The following is a 17,882-nucleotide window of genomic DNA, read 5'->3' as shown; positions in this document are numbered from 1 at the left end:
GAGCGCACGATGCGTTGGTCACCTGACCAAAACTCCGGATCACGTGACCAACATCCCATCCTCGCCATTTTGCAGTGTGGCAGAACACAGAGGGCCACTTTTTATGGCTAGCGAATAAAACAAAGCGTTTCATGTTTTGAGGCCAAAGACCATCGAACATTTCCGGATCAGTGAGTACAACGCTGTTCAAGGGCAGCACATGTAGAATAAGGATCGTTATCCATTAACGCAAACATCATTCCAATGTCCTTGTACGCTCATGTCTGCAACTATTTTCCCTGTAGCTCACATAAACTCGCATGTGTGTGAGTCAGAGTGTGTGTGTGTGAGTGTGTTGGTAGCAGCAACTTAACCATGAGGCTAACTCACTAGCTGTCAGTGACCGTAACGCCCTCTCTTTAACGTGTTGGCATTTTCTCAACCTCATAAAAGTTGGATGTACATCATCGCTGTCAACTCGAGGTCCACTATTTAGATATGTTGGGTGGCTGTCTACTGTCGGGTGATCGGATGTCTGTGCCCAAGCACTCAGGGCAATCTCTATCTACCCGGAACGTGTCGAGGGAGAGACATATTTTTAGCTTCTGACATAACCTGTTGTAAATCTGTGGCTTCTCATCATCATTCCTTTCTATGAATCCAGAGGTTGCATTGGACATTTATATTGCTGAATATATCCGACTTCCTGATTTCCAGGGTATCCCATAGCATTGTTGGAGCACAAAGGCAGAAGTCATTAAGGGAAGTTGTGGTTAGGTGAAGGCAAAAGAGGGAAAGGGATTTCCACCACATATTCGGTTGCTGCTTTTTCTTTTTTTTTCTTAAGCTCCAATGTTTATAAACACATTCCCATGATCATAGGCAATCATGGCCGTACTAGGGTGTGTTGCTGCTGTAATCTTACCCTTCTGTTATTTGCATGGAATCCTAGCATCAAGAAAAAAGGGCAAAAATGTATTTCTGAGGGTAAATCAAAATAATTAATGCAATTTAAACAATGTTATTATAGCGATATAATGAAAAACTTTGTAAAAACTTAACGTGACACCCATTCTGAAGGCTTTCAGTACCCTTCACTATCAGAAGCTTGAAAGCTTCAAAGGGCGTGTCTTATCATGTTACATTCGCCCCGGGCGCTGTGTTTCACTCAATACCCTGGCAGTGTTATGATTCAACTTTCAAAGCTATTCATCTGACTTTGGATGTCGATGTTCAAGTTTTTTTTAGTTTTTTCATGTTGGCACTGTATCCAAAGCGACCTACAGTGATTGTAGCAAGTCTCCAATATGGGTATATGACCTTTGCGCAATGGAGTTTGTTTCCAGAGAGTCGGCTATTGCAGAAGACACCACAAACACATCTCTCTCTGCTTCTGCTAGGTCAGAATGAAGTGTGCAAGCAAACAATCCCCTCATTCTTTTCCCTTCTGTGCTCCGTCTCTCTCTCCCAACCGGCAGGTAATGGAGGAGATCAGCGATGTGGCTGTGCTCATCGCTCATTCCTCTCCAGCCTCGACCACAACCATATCCACCTCCACGTCCTCCTCTGGAGGCCCGCCTCCGGTGGCCCACAGCAGGCAGGTGCTGGCGGCGGAGCGGGAGGTGTGCCAGCGGCTGCAGCAGAAGCAGGCCGCCGACTCGCTCATCCAGGTCATCCAGAAGCTCAGCAAGATCGTGGAGAAGCGCCCGCAGCGGCGGTGCACGGTCGCTGGCCAGAAGAGGGCGCCGGCCCAGCAGGGCTCCGGCAGAGCAGCAGGCGGCGGAGGAGCAGTGGGAGGCTCCGATGGGACCACGGTGAGCCGAGGAACCTCACCCTGCAAGAGAGTGAGGCGGAGCTTCAAAGAGGAGGCGGTGACTCCCGAGGCCCGCGACAGCATGAGCCCCGACCCCGCCGCGCTCTCAAACAACATGGCCCCCGCGGCCGCCGACGACGCTGAGGTCGCCGACATTGGCAGCCGCGCGGGCGTCCAAAGCAGCCGGACGGTGACGTGCTACCAGTGCAGCCTGTGCCGCTTCCTGTCCCCCACGCTCGGCCAGCTGAAGGAGCACCTGCGGCAGCACGACGAGCAGCACAGCGACCTGCTCCTCATGTGCTCCGAGTGCCACTACACCTCCCCCCACCAGGGGGAGCTGGAGGCGCACGTCAGGCTGCACTTTGAGGACGACGCGGCGGGCGCCCTGCACACGGGGCTGGCGCCGCTGGTGAGCAGCTTCGAGGACCTCCGCGACGGCGAGAAGGAGGCGGCGCTGAGGCTGCTGGAGCGCCACGCCCGCGCCGCCGACGAGGAGGACGGCGGCGGCGTCAAGGCCGAGGGCAAGGGCGAGTTGTGCGACGTCGGCGGCGAGGAGGAGCTGTCGCAGAAGAAGAAGTGGTACAGCTACGAGGAGTACGGCTTGTACCGCTGCCTGATTTGCAGCTACGTGTGCAGCCAGCAGCGCATGCTCAAGACCCACGCCTGGAAGCACGCCGGCCTCGTCGACTGCTCCTACCCCATCTTTGAGGACGACACCGGGCCGCTGGCGGGGAGGAAAGACGCCCAGGCTACCAAGGCCGCCCCCCCCGGCCACGCTTACCTCGCGGCCAGGGAGGAGGTGATCATGCTGTCGCCGGCCCTCCAGGAAAAAGGCCCCCAGCACAGCATCCCCGGCGCCTTTCAGGTGCAGCTCTGCGTGCCGATGGCCGTCGAGAACGAGAGGGATCCCATGAGCCAATCCGTGGAGAAGCACAACGGAGATCCCATAGCAGCAGCAGTAGAAGACCTGGAGCTAGGCGGGTTGGGGGAGTACCAGGTGAAAGACCTAAACACGGAAGAAGAAGAGGAGGAGGATGAAGAACCACCCATGGAGGAAGTCCAAGCGAACGCCGAGGCTGAGATGGCGGGGGACCACGGCCACAGCTCCCAGACGGACAGCCTGCTGTCCTCGGCCCAGAAGATCATCAGCTGCAGCCCCAACGGCGCGGGACACATCAACGTCATCGTGGAGAGGCTGCCCTCGGCCGAAGACTCCGTCATGGCCGCCAACGCGCCCCTCCTCGGCCCGGTCATGTGCGGCTCGGACGAGAGAATACCGGACAGAGAGGAGGTGGTGGAGGAAGAGGAGGACGAGTCGCGCCCCGCGGAGGAGACTGTGATGCTGGACACCGCAGGGGAGGTGGTGAAGGAACAGGTGGGGGTCACCTGGGAGGTCGAGAGCGACCTCTGCGTCGAAACTACCATCTCGTCGGCGGTGGCTGCGACGGAGGCGGCGGTCCAAACCATCGCGAGCAGCGAGCCCCTCCGCGACGAGAACGTCCCCCCCTCGGGCCGGACCCGGACCAACTCGGAGTCCCTCCGCCTGCACTCTCTGGTGGCCGAGGCCCTGGTCGCCATGCCCATGAGAACCCCCGAGCCGTACAACTGCAGTGGCGGCGGGGGTCCTAGGGCCTGCCTCAAGACCGTCAAAGCCCGAGTGCAGAGTCCCGGCGCGGGCCAGAGGATCCACGAGGGCCCGACTGCTCTGGTCGAGCTAGAACGTTGTGCGGACGCCGAGGGGGAGGAGGATGTCGGCGCGCTGATCCCCCTCAGGCTGGGCCTGGTGGAGGTGGACGAGGAGGGTCCCGCCGCCAAGGCCGGCATCAGCCTGTCCCTGCTGACCGTCATCGAGAGGCTCCGCGAGCGCTCGGACCAGAACGCCACGGACGAGGACATCCTGAAGGAGCTGCAGGACAACGCGCAGTTCCACAACGGCGGCGCGGCGGCGGCGGCCGGGGCGGCGGACGACGTGGCCAGTATAGACCGGGGGGTCTCCACGGTCACGGACGGGGGTCTGGTGGACTACATCCCAGGCAGCGAGAGGCCCTACCGCTGCAGGCTGTGTCACTACAGCAGCGGCAACAAGGGCTACATCAAGCAGCACCTGCGGGTGCACAGGCAGAGGGAGCCCTATCAGTGTCCCATCTGCGAGCACATCGCCCTGGACAGCAAGGACCTGGAGAGCCACATGATCCACCACTGCAAGGCCAGGACGTACCAGTGCAAGCAGTGCTCCAGCACCTTCCACTACAAGGTGAGCTGAGACGGACGTGCAAGCCTTCTTTTTGATCTGCGCCTCGCACAACCTTACGTGTATATTTTTTGCGATTTGTAATTTAAGCTAATGTTAATATGTACTAAATGAAACCGGTGTAGCCTAAATGTTCCGTCTAGAGGTCTGGATATGCCATTGTTTAAGCCAATGCTCTTACTGCATTGACAAAACGTGTGCATCTTGCCAGTTTTCAGAGGCTGTGTTGGGATGAACTTAAATGACCCCTGGAAATACTTTAATGCTGCGATCATTATGTTCGAGAGAAGGCTTATCGATCAAGTTTCTTCTGCAGCATTTAATTAGGGGCGTTCAAACGGAAGATGTGTGTGGATAGATATATACTATAGGATAGATATCTCCAGAAGGGCCGATGTCTTCTGCTGCCTGGTGGTGCACTGCTGTTGCAGTAGTATGCCGACTTCAGCAGAGGTGAGGCTATTGATCCCCTTGCTACATGAGAAGCCGAGCGGTGGGCTACCGTCGATCATTAGGCTCATCATATTATTCAGGCCAGGTTTGGGAGTCCATGGAGAGGGCATTTGGCAGAAGCTCCTAGCGAGAGAGAACCCTATAACTCCGGGAGTGCTTGAACTGTACTGTCAATCAACCGCTTTTAAAAGATGGACGTTCTCTCGTCATTTTCCCTTCGGTCACGAGTGGAAGAAAATTCCAGTGATGGAATTTTTATGTTAGGCTAAATCATGCATGATTCTACTGCTGCACTGCATCCATCTACTCCCATCATGTTTGAAACTACGAGTGCAAACGAACGTCATTCAGCAGGGGTTCATAAGGCAATCTCACGGCGAGACTAGTTTATCAATTTCGCACAAAAACAAACGTCGGTTGTAAGAAAACACCAAAAAAGTGAACCCAAGAGGGTGTAATTCTGAGCAGAACACATTGAGGGGTGTATCGCTGATGTCGCCTGGCTTTCTTCCATTCAGAACCTCTTGAGGAGCCACGAGCAGGAGCGGCACGGGCAGGGCCTCACGGGCCCCGCCCTCACGCCCCTCGCCGAGGCCATGGCCGCCGCAGAGGAGGTGGAGCTCGCCATGGAGGAGGGTAAGATGGCCGAGAGCGGGGCGACTGGGGAGTTTGAGGAGCTTCCTTACTTTTAGACTTTTAGAGCATCAGGCAGACACTTTTATCCAAAGCGACTTACAATAAGTACATTTGTCAGAGGAAAGAGAAATAATATATCCGTCAGTACAGTAAAGATGTTCTTGGAAACAAGTGGCACGTACTTACAGTTGTAAGGTTAACCCCTTCCTTGTATCCAACAAAGGTAGCTAGGATAAGACGCTACACAATGCAAGCTTTTATTTTCACGAACATAAAACACGAAGTGCCAAGACGTACAACATACAATAAGGGTGTACATTAAGTGTATGGGGTGTACATAAAGTGAAATTGGTTCAAACACAACATCAAAAATTAGTAACTATGCATGAATTAAATTTATATTCATAATTTCAATTTATCATTATCTTTATTAAGTGTTCTTAGCGACGTTTACTGTATTAAGTGCTTCTTTGTGATATCTTTGTTTTATCCGTTGACTTTAGAAAGCAGCATGCCAAAAGTGTACAAGTGTGACGTGTGTGACTACACCAGCTCTACGTACGTTGGGGTGAGGAACCACCGGCGCATCCACAACTCGGACAAGCCTTACAGGTGAGCCCTCCACCTGGCCCCTGGCCATCAGTCCTCCATTTTCACTTTTTTTCTGCTTCAAATTGGTGAAAGAAGAGTACTTAAGTTCGGAATGGATTAAACATTTCATAGTATTTAAATCTTAACATGCAATAGATCCTAAAATTAATATTATTACATTGTGGGAAAAAAAGGTTCCACCATTACAGTATTGGTGCAGGTCAATCCAAATGTTCTTATGATGCCAAATTAATTTGGATATGTATTGTTGGGAATTCTAAGCCACCATGTGGGTTTCCTCGTACATTCCAAAAGCATATAGCCTACACAGGAAAATCTGATTCAATTTCTTGGTTATGTCCAGCCTTTCTTTCAGCAACAGAAACAGCTTTCTCAAAATCTCCTTATATGGCCTTTGATTTGGAGCTTCTTTACGTGTCATATTATAAAAGACCACTAGGGAGCAGTAGCGGCTAAGGAACGAATAATGCCGTATTTTTTCTCATCTCAAGTGTAAAAAATGCACACATTTACAAATGTTTGAATACATCCAAATTAAATGAATGCAATTTAAAAAAAAGTTCAAAGTAAAGGTATATGGTCTGAAATGTAATTAGGCTTAGTAAAAATAACCTAGCTATCTAAGAACTGACATTTCTAATGCACTTGGGAAAAACTGAAGGTCAGAAATCATGATCATGATGAATCTGTACCAAAGATGAGGGATAGCTCGTAATATGTTGTGTTGTCGCAGGATTATTAGACTAATTCAAATAGCAAAGTTCTCCCTTTGTATTTGGATTTTAAACTGCAATAAAGGTCAGTGAAACCAAAATCCATGACCCAGTCCGAGAGAGGGTTAAGCTTCTTGGACAACTATAGTCTAACACCACGGTGTGTGTGTGTGTTGATGTTTGGCATTCTGTCACTGCAGGATTTCGAGTGGCGTTTTTCAGATACATCACTGTTTATAACGCTCATACACAACGACAGCACTAGTTTAAATGTGTCACATACTTTGCATTGGTCGTCACCATGGGGATAACACCCCCCCCCCCCCTTCTAGAACTCTCAGCCCAAAACTGATTTATTTTGGTCTCAAGCGTTCGAATTTGAGCTTAAACGGTGAAAGTGAAGCTTAAACCTTCACTTTAAAAAATGTCTGGCTACTCCTTCTTCTACTCTATTACTAAAAGGTGTCACAGTTACTACATCCACTGCCAACAGCTTACTGAAATTAATTGAAAATTAAGCATATGATTGTTTGTTATTTTCTGCAAATTGACTCGTTGCAATCATGCCATCGGTCCTCTTGTGTTTTCATGGGGCTGTACAAGTAACTAAACAGAGTTTCAAAATAGAAACCAGCTAATCTAGATATCAAGCCCCCCAAGGCTCTGATTTCCAATCCATTAGGGTTTAGATATGGTTGACACTTTGGCACATGATTATTTTCCCTTTTGGCTGAGGAACTGCTGAGTTCCCATCATCTAAATTGACATCTAGCAAGTTTATTTGAAAAGTGGATTGTCTTATTTTTAATGAACTGAGGAACTAGTCAAAAGTCCTCGTACTTAAGTTGAGTTCTCAAGTTACAAAAGTTTTTGTACCTTTTTTTATTTTTTAAATTATGTTTTGGTTACTTTCGCATCTTACTAAAAACTGCTTCCAACTGACTTGCTTGTGAGTTGAGAGAGAAATGTCGCAGTATTGTTTCACATTAAATTGCCCTGATTCTTTCTATCTCGGATAAGTAATCAATAGCTAGTACTACCATTCAACAGGGAGACAATTTCTTAATATCATATCATAAATTATATATATTATGTATTATCCATCATATAATATATGACATTTCATTGGTCGTTTTTCCCTATCACAACAAGTCCCTTAAGATTCCCTAGTAGAATCTTAAGGGATTTCTCTGTGCAACAAAGCCTTTTCTGCGAGCCGAAACATAAAGGATAAATGTCCAACCCTGGACGCACGGATATATCTTGAAGTGCGTGAAGATAAACCGAGTGAGTAGTGACGGCTAAATGCAACCTTAACATGAGACATCATCTGATGATATGGTCCTCTCTGTTGCCTCTCCACTGGTATGCAACCCACTCTAGCCCTGTTGTATTTATAAATGCAAAAGGTGCTTGTCAAACACAATCCAAGCCTGCATCTGTCTGGCATCCGGCGATGCTGTCTTGGCAGGAGACCCGGTGCACTGCCACCATATAAAGCACCACTCTTTGATGAGTGTCCCGGTGTTGTAATGCTATGTCGCTGTTGAAACCTTGCTTGTCAAGCAAGCGGTGGGCGAATATACAAACATATATTTGAGACATCCTTGTAGATATACCGTGCATCTGAGAGTTTAACGTGTGTGTGTGTGTGTGTGTGTGTGTGTGTGTGTGTGTGTGTGTGTGTGTGTGTGTGTGTGTGTGTGTGTGTGTGTGTGTGTGTGTGTGTGTGTGTGTGTGTGTGTGTGTGGGGTCAGTCACACTGTAAAGCTTAATTAATTTACAGGCCTTGCCTATAATGACAGAGACAATGAACGCCGGGCAGGGTCGGCTCAGCCTTATAAAAACTGTCTGTTGTTGCTGTTGTTCGAAACGAACAGCTCAGTTCCAGTAAGTGTATTTACAAGGGACTGTCTCACTATGGACAAGAAGGCACATCGATGGTTAAAGAAACTGCATTTTCCAGCTATTCGCATAATTTCTACAAGCCCCACTTGCTACCCTTTTTCATACCAATTTATCGTAGGGTTGTAATTGACGATATCAAATAGTGAAGTCCTAGTTATATTTTAAACTACCTAATTTACTCTTGGCAAAGTCAATATTTTAAATTGGACCTGGCACATTTAATATTCGTATTACAGCAACGTTCTAAGCACACGCAAACCACGCGTTCAGGAGTTAATTTGATTCGATTTGAAAGATATTACCAAATCCAAAATCCTCTCCACCCACCATCCCTGCATTCCCGAAAAAACAGTCAGTTTTCAGGCTTTAATCCCATTGGCTGGTACAAACCAATCAACTGACACCTCAGGGGTATTTACGTCCCTTATTGCCTCGGTATCACCAACCACTTTGATATCAAGGGTGCCACCGACGTCGTCCTCCGTCTCATGTTCCACGTGTACTCCTAAGTGGAGGCTACTTTGCTGATTACAAAGAGCCAGGCCGTCGAGCGGTAGAAGGGTGCTCCACTCCGAGGCTGAAAGGCTGTGCGCTCCAACCTCAACGTCTGTTATCCATCTGTGGAGATCCTTTCTGCCTTTCCCCTACCAGGGAAAGATAATGTAAATGCCATTTCATTTTATTTGGGTAAAAGTGTAATTTTCTGCAATCTTGCGGTGATTTGGGTACTTTCCCCTTTTCACACTGAAATGAATGTAAAGACGGCAAGGTGATTTGATTTGGATGTTGTCAATAGTACCCAACTCTTGTACAGAAAAACAACTTATTGTATTATTACCCCTTTCTCTACAACACACATAGTCTTACACAAAGATGCGCACACCAGCAATCTAAGTTGGGAAAGCTTAATGAATATTTTATTCTAAACTACGGAAGAGGTAATTGTCTATCACCGAAAACACTGCATGTGTGCTAGACACACCAGTATGAACCATTGATGGTTGTTCTGTCTGGAATCTATCCATGCACATTTCATGTCATTGTTATAATGAATGTCACATCTGCGTTGAGCATGTGAAAACAGCACTGGGAAAATGGCCTACACCATATTGAGCCTCCAAACAGAACCTGTCCCCATTACTGCATTGGTCTTCTCTGTAATACCTTATTTCTTGATTCAGGATTTCAGGGTGGTATTTGTTTTTATCCTTTGGAAATGTCAAAGCAAACTAGTACGAAGTATAAATAACCACCTTTTTATTTTCCAACACAACTGTCGTTTCTCTGCGTCGGGTTTCTTTGTGACTTACTGAGCTTTTACGTAACATGCTCGTAGGGTCGTTTTGCCCTCTTGCTTCTCGTTTGTTGTTCACTTGATATACTTACGCATACTTTGTTAAATACCTACTTGATGATGCCAAACACTCCACAGTGTTTAAAAGCCAAACACAAAGTGTTTAAAAGTCGACGGGAGTTAATTTCCCGGATAACAAATGGGTGAAAGCAAAATCACGAAGGTCAAGCACAACTTTCATAACTCTATTCTGAGTGTGCATTGTAAAATAAACTCTGTGATCCTCAGAAGCCCTTTGAAAAGCAAGCAATTCAGTCGCCTACTTGGTGACCATAGCACACAGAATCACTCTTCACCCTGTTGCATGTTGACCTTCAGACCGTCTGCCCATCCATGCTAGTATGTTGAGCAGAATCACAAGGCCCTCCACGACATTAAAGCACTTGAGCGTATTGTGTGAGTCAGGAGACTCAAGCCACAAGAATAAGTCCCGGCGTCAGCCTTGGTTTCCTTCAAAGGATAAAGCTGGAGCACCTTACACAATGCGATGGTAGATGTCGTCAACAGTCATGGACACTTCTTTTTTTGATTCATGGTTTACGGAGGTTTTCAGTGAACACGCTGAATAAATGATAGCCTCTTCTCGAGGGCAAAAAATAAAAAGATAACTATTCAAAAACCTCCAAGCGAGGCCACGTGCACTTTTCTTTCTTCGACTTTTTATGAAAATGAAAACAAATAACCCTGTGGGTCTGTCCAATGTGACTTGGATCTATTTTGCGACTTTCAACAGTTTATCCTCCCTCACCCTTCTCTTCCAACACCACCCCCCCCCCCCCCCCCCCCCTCCTCCTCTTTCGGCCAATCAGGTGCTGTAGCTGTGACTTTGCCACCACCAACATGAACAGTCTGAAGAGCCACATGCGACGCCACCCCCAGGAGCACCAGGCTGTGCAGCTGCTGGAGCAGTACAGGTGAGGGGTCGGTTGGGGAAGGGTACACTCTACAGCTGGCCTCGTGTTGTGATCCTGGTAGTGACGGATGTGGGAAATAGTGACGCAAGACTGCTTTCATTATTGTGTTATTGTTTGCTTTGGAGGCTGAGTGTAACTGTTTCGGTAAAACGCTCAGTATTGAGACGGTTTCTTTATTTTGACGCCGGAGAGAATTAGCGCCGTGCGCTTCTACCCGTGTCCTTGTCAATTTGTCTACAACTAAGCAGTGATAAATGTTTCACGGTGGAATCATGGTAGCTAGATGCCACAGTGTTTTCGTTTGGATGTTATTGATAGCACCTCTTGAGACTCTTGTACACGCAAACAAACACACTCAGCTTATTGTCTCATTCCTCCTTTACTCTGCACCAACACAAGGACGAACACACACACACCAAACCTTTTCTATAGCGAAATGTAATGTTTCGTTTTATTCTCGCGATTTAATGTCTGCACGTTGACCGTGGCTGCGATTATTATTTTTGTTGAAATGAAACTAGGCACACATTTAATGACCCATCATTTTCTCATTGTGACCTGACAAGGATTATTAACTAGTAACTCAAGTTAATAAACAGCCCTGTGCGTAGCATAGCACGGGATTAGCCTGCAACCGGAGGTACGTTCAGAGTTGCGTTGTATTATAAACTTGACTCAAACTTAGAAACCGCTGTTTTTATAGTACCTTAGTTTAAGTAACCTTAGAATTTTAAAACTAAAAACATTGTCGTTGTACTTTCTTCCCTGCTGCCTTTCCAACACGTACCATGGGTGATGCTGGTTTGGAAACATTTAAATATATGATAACTCTGTTTATAATATATAGGGTGGACCAAGCAGGAATGGATTAAGTTATTTTCTTGCGTACATATTTTCTTTGCAATTTAACATCTGCCAAAGAAAACTATGGAAGGGTAGGCAAATTGTTTGTTGCATTTAGTTTTCCACAAAGGGCTCTCCTTGTTAAAATTTGAATAAACAATTATGTTTGGGGGTTTTCTCTCCAGAAAGAAATAATGATGGAAAAACAAACTTCTTTGGGTAGTTGGCAGAATTCTTCTAATCCTTGGAAAGGTGTCGTGTCAGGGATTCCCATTTCCACGGTCCCTCGCGTTGGATATTTAGTGGATCAAAGACGAGTAAAGTAATTGGGATGGGAGAAGCAGTGTTTTGTTGACTGGACACAATGGCTCTGGATTTTGAAAGAGAAATCCCCAGCTACTCTTGGCTAGAATAAGAGCCCTCCCAGTGAATCCACTTGAACACAATACCAAGCACAAATTATGTCACTCTCTAACTGATTGCTTGGTAAATTTCTCAATATCGTCCATACTTCCAAAGTTTGTACCCCTCAAGCCTCCCTCAAATAGTCACATTGCCGTGTTGGATAGAGGAATTTAGTTATTTATCAAGGTCTTCTAATATTCAGTCAGAATCATTTTTCCACTTTTATATCTCATTTATCCATCACCGTGCTGATGAGAAGTTCAAATCATTTGAGGATTAGGCTTCATTGAGTCCCACCGTCTGAGCGTTTCTAATTAAAGTCAGCCATTCTCCGTGGGGACCTTGCTACCCCTCTTTTCAGGATCCCAGGGATTTCTCTGACCTATTGAAAAGTAGCCTTTTTTCTTTAGTTCCTGGCTTTTTCTTCTTTAGTTCTTGCCTCTCCCCTCCCTTCCTCACCTGAATTCCCTACCATTCCTTTTTCTTTTCACTGTCGTTTTCTCACAAAAGTCAAGGCGGCAACCACAGCTTTCTTAATTTCTTTTTCAGCAACACCACTTCAGTTACCCTGAACCCCAATTGCTTCTCTCTCTCACCTGCGTGTTACACGCCTTTCTAGCTTCCCCTGGGACTTGAGACGTAAACCCTGGGGACGACTCCCTTAATAGAAAGGAGAACAAGGATTAGCAGAGCCTCCGCAAGCATATCAAATCAACTTAACCAACCTGATCCGCTTGCGTTGTCACCCTCGCTCTCTTTCATCTCCCCGCCTCACTCTCTCGCTCCCCCTCCACCCTTCTCCCCCTAGGTGCTCGCTCTGTGGCTACGTGTGCAGCCATCCGCCCTCGCTCAAGTCCCACATGTGGAAGCACGCCGGAGACCAGAACTACAACTATGAGCAGGTCAACAAAGCCATCAATGAGGCCATCACCCAGAGCAGCCGGTGAGCGTCGGGTCCCCTCTGGGCTCCACAGAGCCTGTGTAGCAGTATGGATTCGCTATTGTCCTCAGCAGTCCTCTATAGCAGACTGCATGGATACATTCCATATCCTTCCTGATTTAATGGCAGGGTTTTCTCCCCCAGCACGCATCGAGTCATATTTTTATTCCGATCATTTGCACCCTGCTAGAATTTGAACAAGGCGCTGTTGAACACGCACCGCCACTGCATGACAACCAGCGCCAGAAGAAGTCGACTTTTAGAAAGACGCATAGCAAAGTAACCCCTCAGAGGGGTTTGAACAGTTTGGCCTTGTAGTGATGCTTCTCTTCCTCCCGTCTCCTGCATCCTTTTACCTCCCCGTCTTCCCCTGTCCCCAGCGGCCCCCAGAAGCTGTCGGCCGTGCTGGAGCCGGTGGCAGAGCGCTCGGCCGCGGGATCCCCCCGGGACCAGGCCCCCAGGGGCCCCATCGAGGCGCCGATCGCCTTCACACCAACCGCCCCCGCCGCCGCCACCACCCCCTCACCGACGACGGAGCCCTCAGCGGTGGGCCAGACGATACCCAACGCCGTCGAACTGTCCCAGCTGTCGACGAGCATCGAGTTGCAAAGCGCCACGCCTCAGCCGCCACACGCGCCGGCCTCCCTCTCCGAGGGGCCCAAGCCGGCCCCGGGCCCACCGGCCGCCGGGCACGGCCCCGGCATGGAGTACTGCGTGCTGCTCTTTTGCTGCTGCATCTGCGGCTTCGAGTCCACGAGCAAGGAGCGCCTGATGGAGCACATGAAGGAGCACGAGGGCGACATCATCAGCATCATCCTGAACAAGGAGCAACCGCAGCCGGTCCTCCAGCCAGCAGGGGGCGACGCAGCACAGTGAGGCCTTAGCATAGGATCTTTACCTCTCTCTCTATCGCTCTAGTCCGCCTCTTTCTAGATTTTTGTACACTCTGACTTGATGATACAAAAATACCATGAAGCACCCGCCTAGTAAAACACGGATGGCCAAATGCCTTGGCCCCCAATGCACACGGCTGCATCCCAAGTGATCTGTTTTCATCGTGTCGTCGACCGCACGGTATCTACCATAACTTGAGCCAGTTTGTACCTCACAGAAGCAACCACACAATCTCTTCTCTATATGACATGGCATTTGTTTCCTTTGTATCTATTATCTTTCACATATTGAAGGCAAGGCAGCTGTAGTAATTGCTTTTGTAATATTTAATGTATTTATCCGTTTTACCTCCGTCACTCAAGCCTAGGGGAAAGAATTTTCTCCTGCTATTGTTCAAGCTCTTTCATGCCTGGGGGTATGAATCTGTTTTTCCTTCCAATATAATTTGAGGTTTATATACTTTGCATGTTCAGTCTCTTGTTATGCCGTTTGAACAGCCTTTAGTCCCGTTCGTTTTTTAGTAGGTTTTAGCTAATAGTTTCTAGATTAAAACTTATTTCACCATTCTTCAAGGTAATAATTTTTAAGAGGATATTCGAAAAAGGGAAATGGGGGTAGTTAAATAATTGATCAATCTGGCTCCATGGATCACCGACATGTTGTATTCTTTAACCTTGATTGTGGACACATTAATGTGCTGTGCACATTAGTCACAGGTGTAACCATTCACCCAGCATCTGTCATGTGTTCAGTTGCCATGGAAATAGCCCTGGCAAAATTCAGCGGCAATTTCCCTCGTTTTGTTAATATAACGAGAGGGCCGTTGCAGTCGGTGATGTAACAGCTTGATTGTTAGTAAAAGAAAAAGTGTATGAGACTAGTACTTCAGCTATTGCTGAAAGGTCTTAAAGCCAGAATTAAATATTTAAAGATAAAGGAAAATAAATAGTTGTATTTATTATGGTTTTATTTTCCTCTTTTTTTCCCGCATAAAGTCCATTCATGTTCTCCAGCGTCAGGGGTTTATTCACCAGACCTCCCTCCCGTGGTTAGTATTCCTTCCCCCACACCAGCACTCTACTGGATACTGCTAAGTTCAACTTCAATTCACCCCAGTGAGGTCGTAAAGGTGAGCAATTCAGCCCAGGAGAGAATTCCAAATTCTCCCTAAATGTAGTCCAAAATCCAAATGGAGAAACAACTAAAACATTCTATTGGGTAAGTTAAAGGACTAGTGACATTTTCATTTTTTAAAATGTCATTTGCAACTTCACCCGCTAAGCCCAAACCTTTAGAGCTGTGATGACTCAGGAGTCTACCTCCAGGCTTAAACTCGACCCACCATGATTCTAGACAAATTAGTCCAAAGGTTATGAAAATGGATTGTTGTAAGGGTGTTGGCAGAGTGTCAGACTGTAATAATCTTTCAAACCTCACACGCTACTTGACATGATGTTTTGTTTCTTCAAGCCATTAACTGGGCCTTATTTGTTTTACCACCACACCAACGGAGGTAAACGGATTGAAATGAGAGCATCCATATTCATGCACACTCTCCCCTCTCTTCTTTTGATGTTTCATAATGGCTTGCTCAGTCTATCTCATCCATCTCGGCGGGCCATTGTGCAGGCAGAGTCTGTCATCACAGAGCAGATTATCATTGGATGTCTTATCATTGTCTAGGATTCCAGGCACTCGGTTTTCTTTGAAAGAAACTGACAGTGTGTGGATATTTTCAATAAACAACCTTCAGTTTGAGTGAAGATTGTATTTATCTGGTGTAGACAGGGCCGTCCATACAACCGCACCCTGAATCCAGTGTACTGGCCTCCGTACCTCATTAGCCTCATAGCAACTCTGGCGATGAAATTATCATTAAATTTGGGTTGAGGGGGTTGTTTTCCCATGTTGTCCGCTTACACTGTTGGCTGCTGTTGACTATAATAATTATGTAATTTCTCAGTTCAGGTGGTCATGGCCTTTTTCATGAGTGTGAATACTGATCATTTTGGAATGGATGATTCTGAAACCCTTTTTTTGTGTTGCATATTCGAAATATTGAAAGCGCCCACCTCCCCTTGGTTCTTGGAATGCGTTTAATAGCCTCGCCACAACCTTTGTATTAGTGTCAAATAGTCCTCAGGCAGTCCAAGCGCAGTGGAACAGACAATTTAAGTGCCAAATATGTCTTCAAATTGATCATTTATAACATGAAAAGCTCTATTGTAAGCCACTGAATGTGAAGGGAAAAATACATTATTATTTTTTATTATTTTTGAACTAGTTGCCTTTTGGTTCATAAGTGTAACAAAGACGTATGTAGTCTGCTTTTGTGTCATACTATAGTTATCCATATTATAACTATTATTATTTGAAGCCCTGAATCGAATATCCCTCCCAGGCACCCACACGAAAGGTGAAAGGCTTTTGTTCCAACGAGTAATTATTGAATTGGTACTGTATTTTTGCTATGTATATACTGTAGTTTAATACTGTAGAATATTAAATATAAAACATTTTTTTCTTCAAAGAAGAAATAAAATACTTTTTTATGATTGTTTAAAAACACTACAGCAAATTTCTATAGGAATGTGTGAGTTCATGGTGTTTATTATTTTTCATTAATTTTTACTTGTATTTAAGGGAACTGATATTTTAAGAAGAAAAAGAAACACACACACAACTGGGTGAGTTAAAACCAAAGGTGCTAGAGAATGTGTAAAAAAAAAAGAAAAACATGAACTCTGTGCTTATCTGTTGACAAAAGTTTTGTAATTCAATATGGAACCTGCTCCCAAACCTTGATGTGATGCTTGCTTTGTTTTTATTTATTATTTTGGGAACATCATAGGCAGTATTATGTCGCAATTTTGCCATTGTATTTTGGTAATAAAGACTGGGAAATAGGAAGAAAATAATTCTATTGGTCGTTTTGTGTTGATTCAAACATGTCATGAAAGTTTTGTGGGAAGGGCTTTAACTAACAAATACCTGCACTAGAAAAAAGTCCTTCTGAAATGCTGCTTGGAAAACAAGATCTTCATACTCTTGTTGGTCCTGTCACAGCTGGGCCGAACAACGCTGAGCCCCTAAATTATGGTTGTAAAACCTTCTACAGAAGGCTTTCCCTAATCTTCATTGTGGCGTGCGTAACCCAACAGAACATACATGTTTGTTTCCAGATGGTATGCCTGTCTGCCTGACGGTATGCAAGTTACCGAGGTAGAGGGGGAAAATTTAGAAATTGGAATTTTAAAACATTAGTTTCGACCTTGCATTGCATCACCACAACTCCTCCTCTTCCAGCCTACCAACCCGTCTGCAACGGGTTGCATTTCTAAAAGTCCGGTCCAGCAGACATAGTCCTGTGGTCCACAACATTGAGACCATTACATGGAGAGATGGAGTGGGTTTGAACAGACTTTTTTTCTGTTTCTGCGAGGCGTACAGACGGTACCACCCGAGGGTAGAAAATACCCATTGTGTGAATTTATTAGTGATTTGGAGCTGCAGGGTTTGGGTTGGGTCAGTGGGAGGGCTGGAGCTGAATTGCATAATAAGTTACTGCAAGGCTTTATCCAGAGTTCTGCATAGTCTGAATCCATATATGTAGCAGACGGTGTAAGACTGAGGGTTTTATGTAAACATATTTATAGATATATTACTCCCTTGTTTAACCAAACATTCCCATAAAAAAGCCATCACTGTCTGAGTTGGATGGCGTATCTTTTTAGTGTTTGCAATAAATCCCCTTATTACTTCCACCTCTACTACATTATGTCCCTCATCAAGATCTTCTATTTGTGTCATTATAGCAGCTGGGTTTATGTCCTGAAAAATAAACACTCTTCAAGGTCCCCTCGAATCTCTAAAACTAGTTGGTATTAAAAATAACGACTGAAAAGGATTCCGCAGCATATAAACATCATTACGCACATCAGTACAACATGTGCCATTCATTCAGTGAAAGATTGTAAAAAAAAGCAGTGTGAGGACTTCAGTTATTCATCAGGAAGCACACATAGGCTGCTGTATTGAAAGCACTGCTAAATATTAAAGTAGAACCATACTATAGTTGATCGATTTCCTCACCAGATAAAGTGCATGTTTGAATGGTTCTTTTCTTCAATGTTGGGCAAAGTGCAGTTTGTTTATTTCAAACCACCT

General features: G+C 46.1%; 1 protein-coding gene across 1 annotated transcript; it reads left to right on the top strand.

Moving 5' to 3' along the window:
* Positions 1 to 63: 63 nt before the first annotated feature.
* znf507 (zinc finger protein 507) lies at positions 64 to 16,633 on the top strand. Its single transcript, XM_030377178.1, has 7 exons — positions 64 to 170; positions 1,458 to 4,046; positions 5,015 to 5,132; positions 5,636 to 5,744; positions 10,529 to 10,633; positions 12,690 to 12,824; positions 13,202 to 16,633. Exons 2-7 carry the CDS (start codon positions 1,461 to 1,463, stop codon positions 13,695 to 13,697), a joined length of 3,549 nt encoding a protein of 1,182 aa, XP_030233038.1. The 5' UTR covers positions 64 to 170; positions 1,458 to 1,460; the 3' UTR covers positions 13,698 to 16,633.
* Positions 16,634 to 17,882: the final 1,249 nt, after the last annotated feature.

This window comes from Gadus morhua, chromosome 14, assembly GCF_902167405.1.
Source record: "Gadus morhua chromosome 14, gadMor3.0, whole genome shotgun sequence".
NCBI lineage: Eukaryota > Metazoa > Chordata > Actinopteri > Gadiformes > Gadidae > Gadus > Gadus morhua.
Note: the sequence above shows the minus strand (reverse complement) of the source record. Positions and strands in the feature narration are given on the sequence as shown.

Bases quoted from the DNA above. Each gene is read 5' to 3' on its own strand.
- znf507 (XM_030377178.1), top strand. From the start codon at position 1,461: ATGGAGGAGATCAGCGATGTGGCTGTGCTCATCGCTCATTCCTCTCCA. The intron at 4,047-5,014 runs GTGAGCTGAGAC...TCTTCCATTCAG, and splicing joins CCAGCACCTTCCACTACAAG to AACCTCTTGAGGAGCCACGA. The intron at 12,825-13,201 runs GTGAGCGTCGGG...CCCTGTCCCCAG, and splicing joins GCCATCACCCAGAGCAGCCG to CGGCCCCCAGAAGCTGTCGG.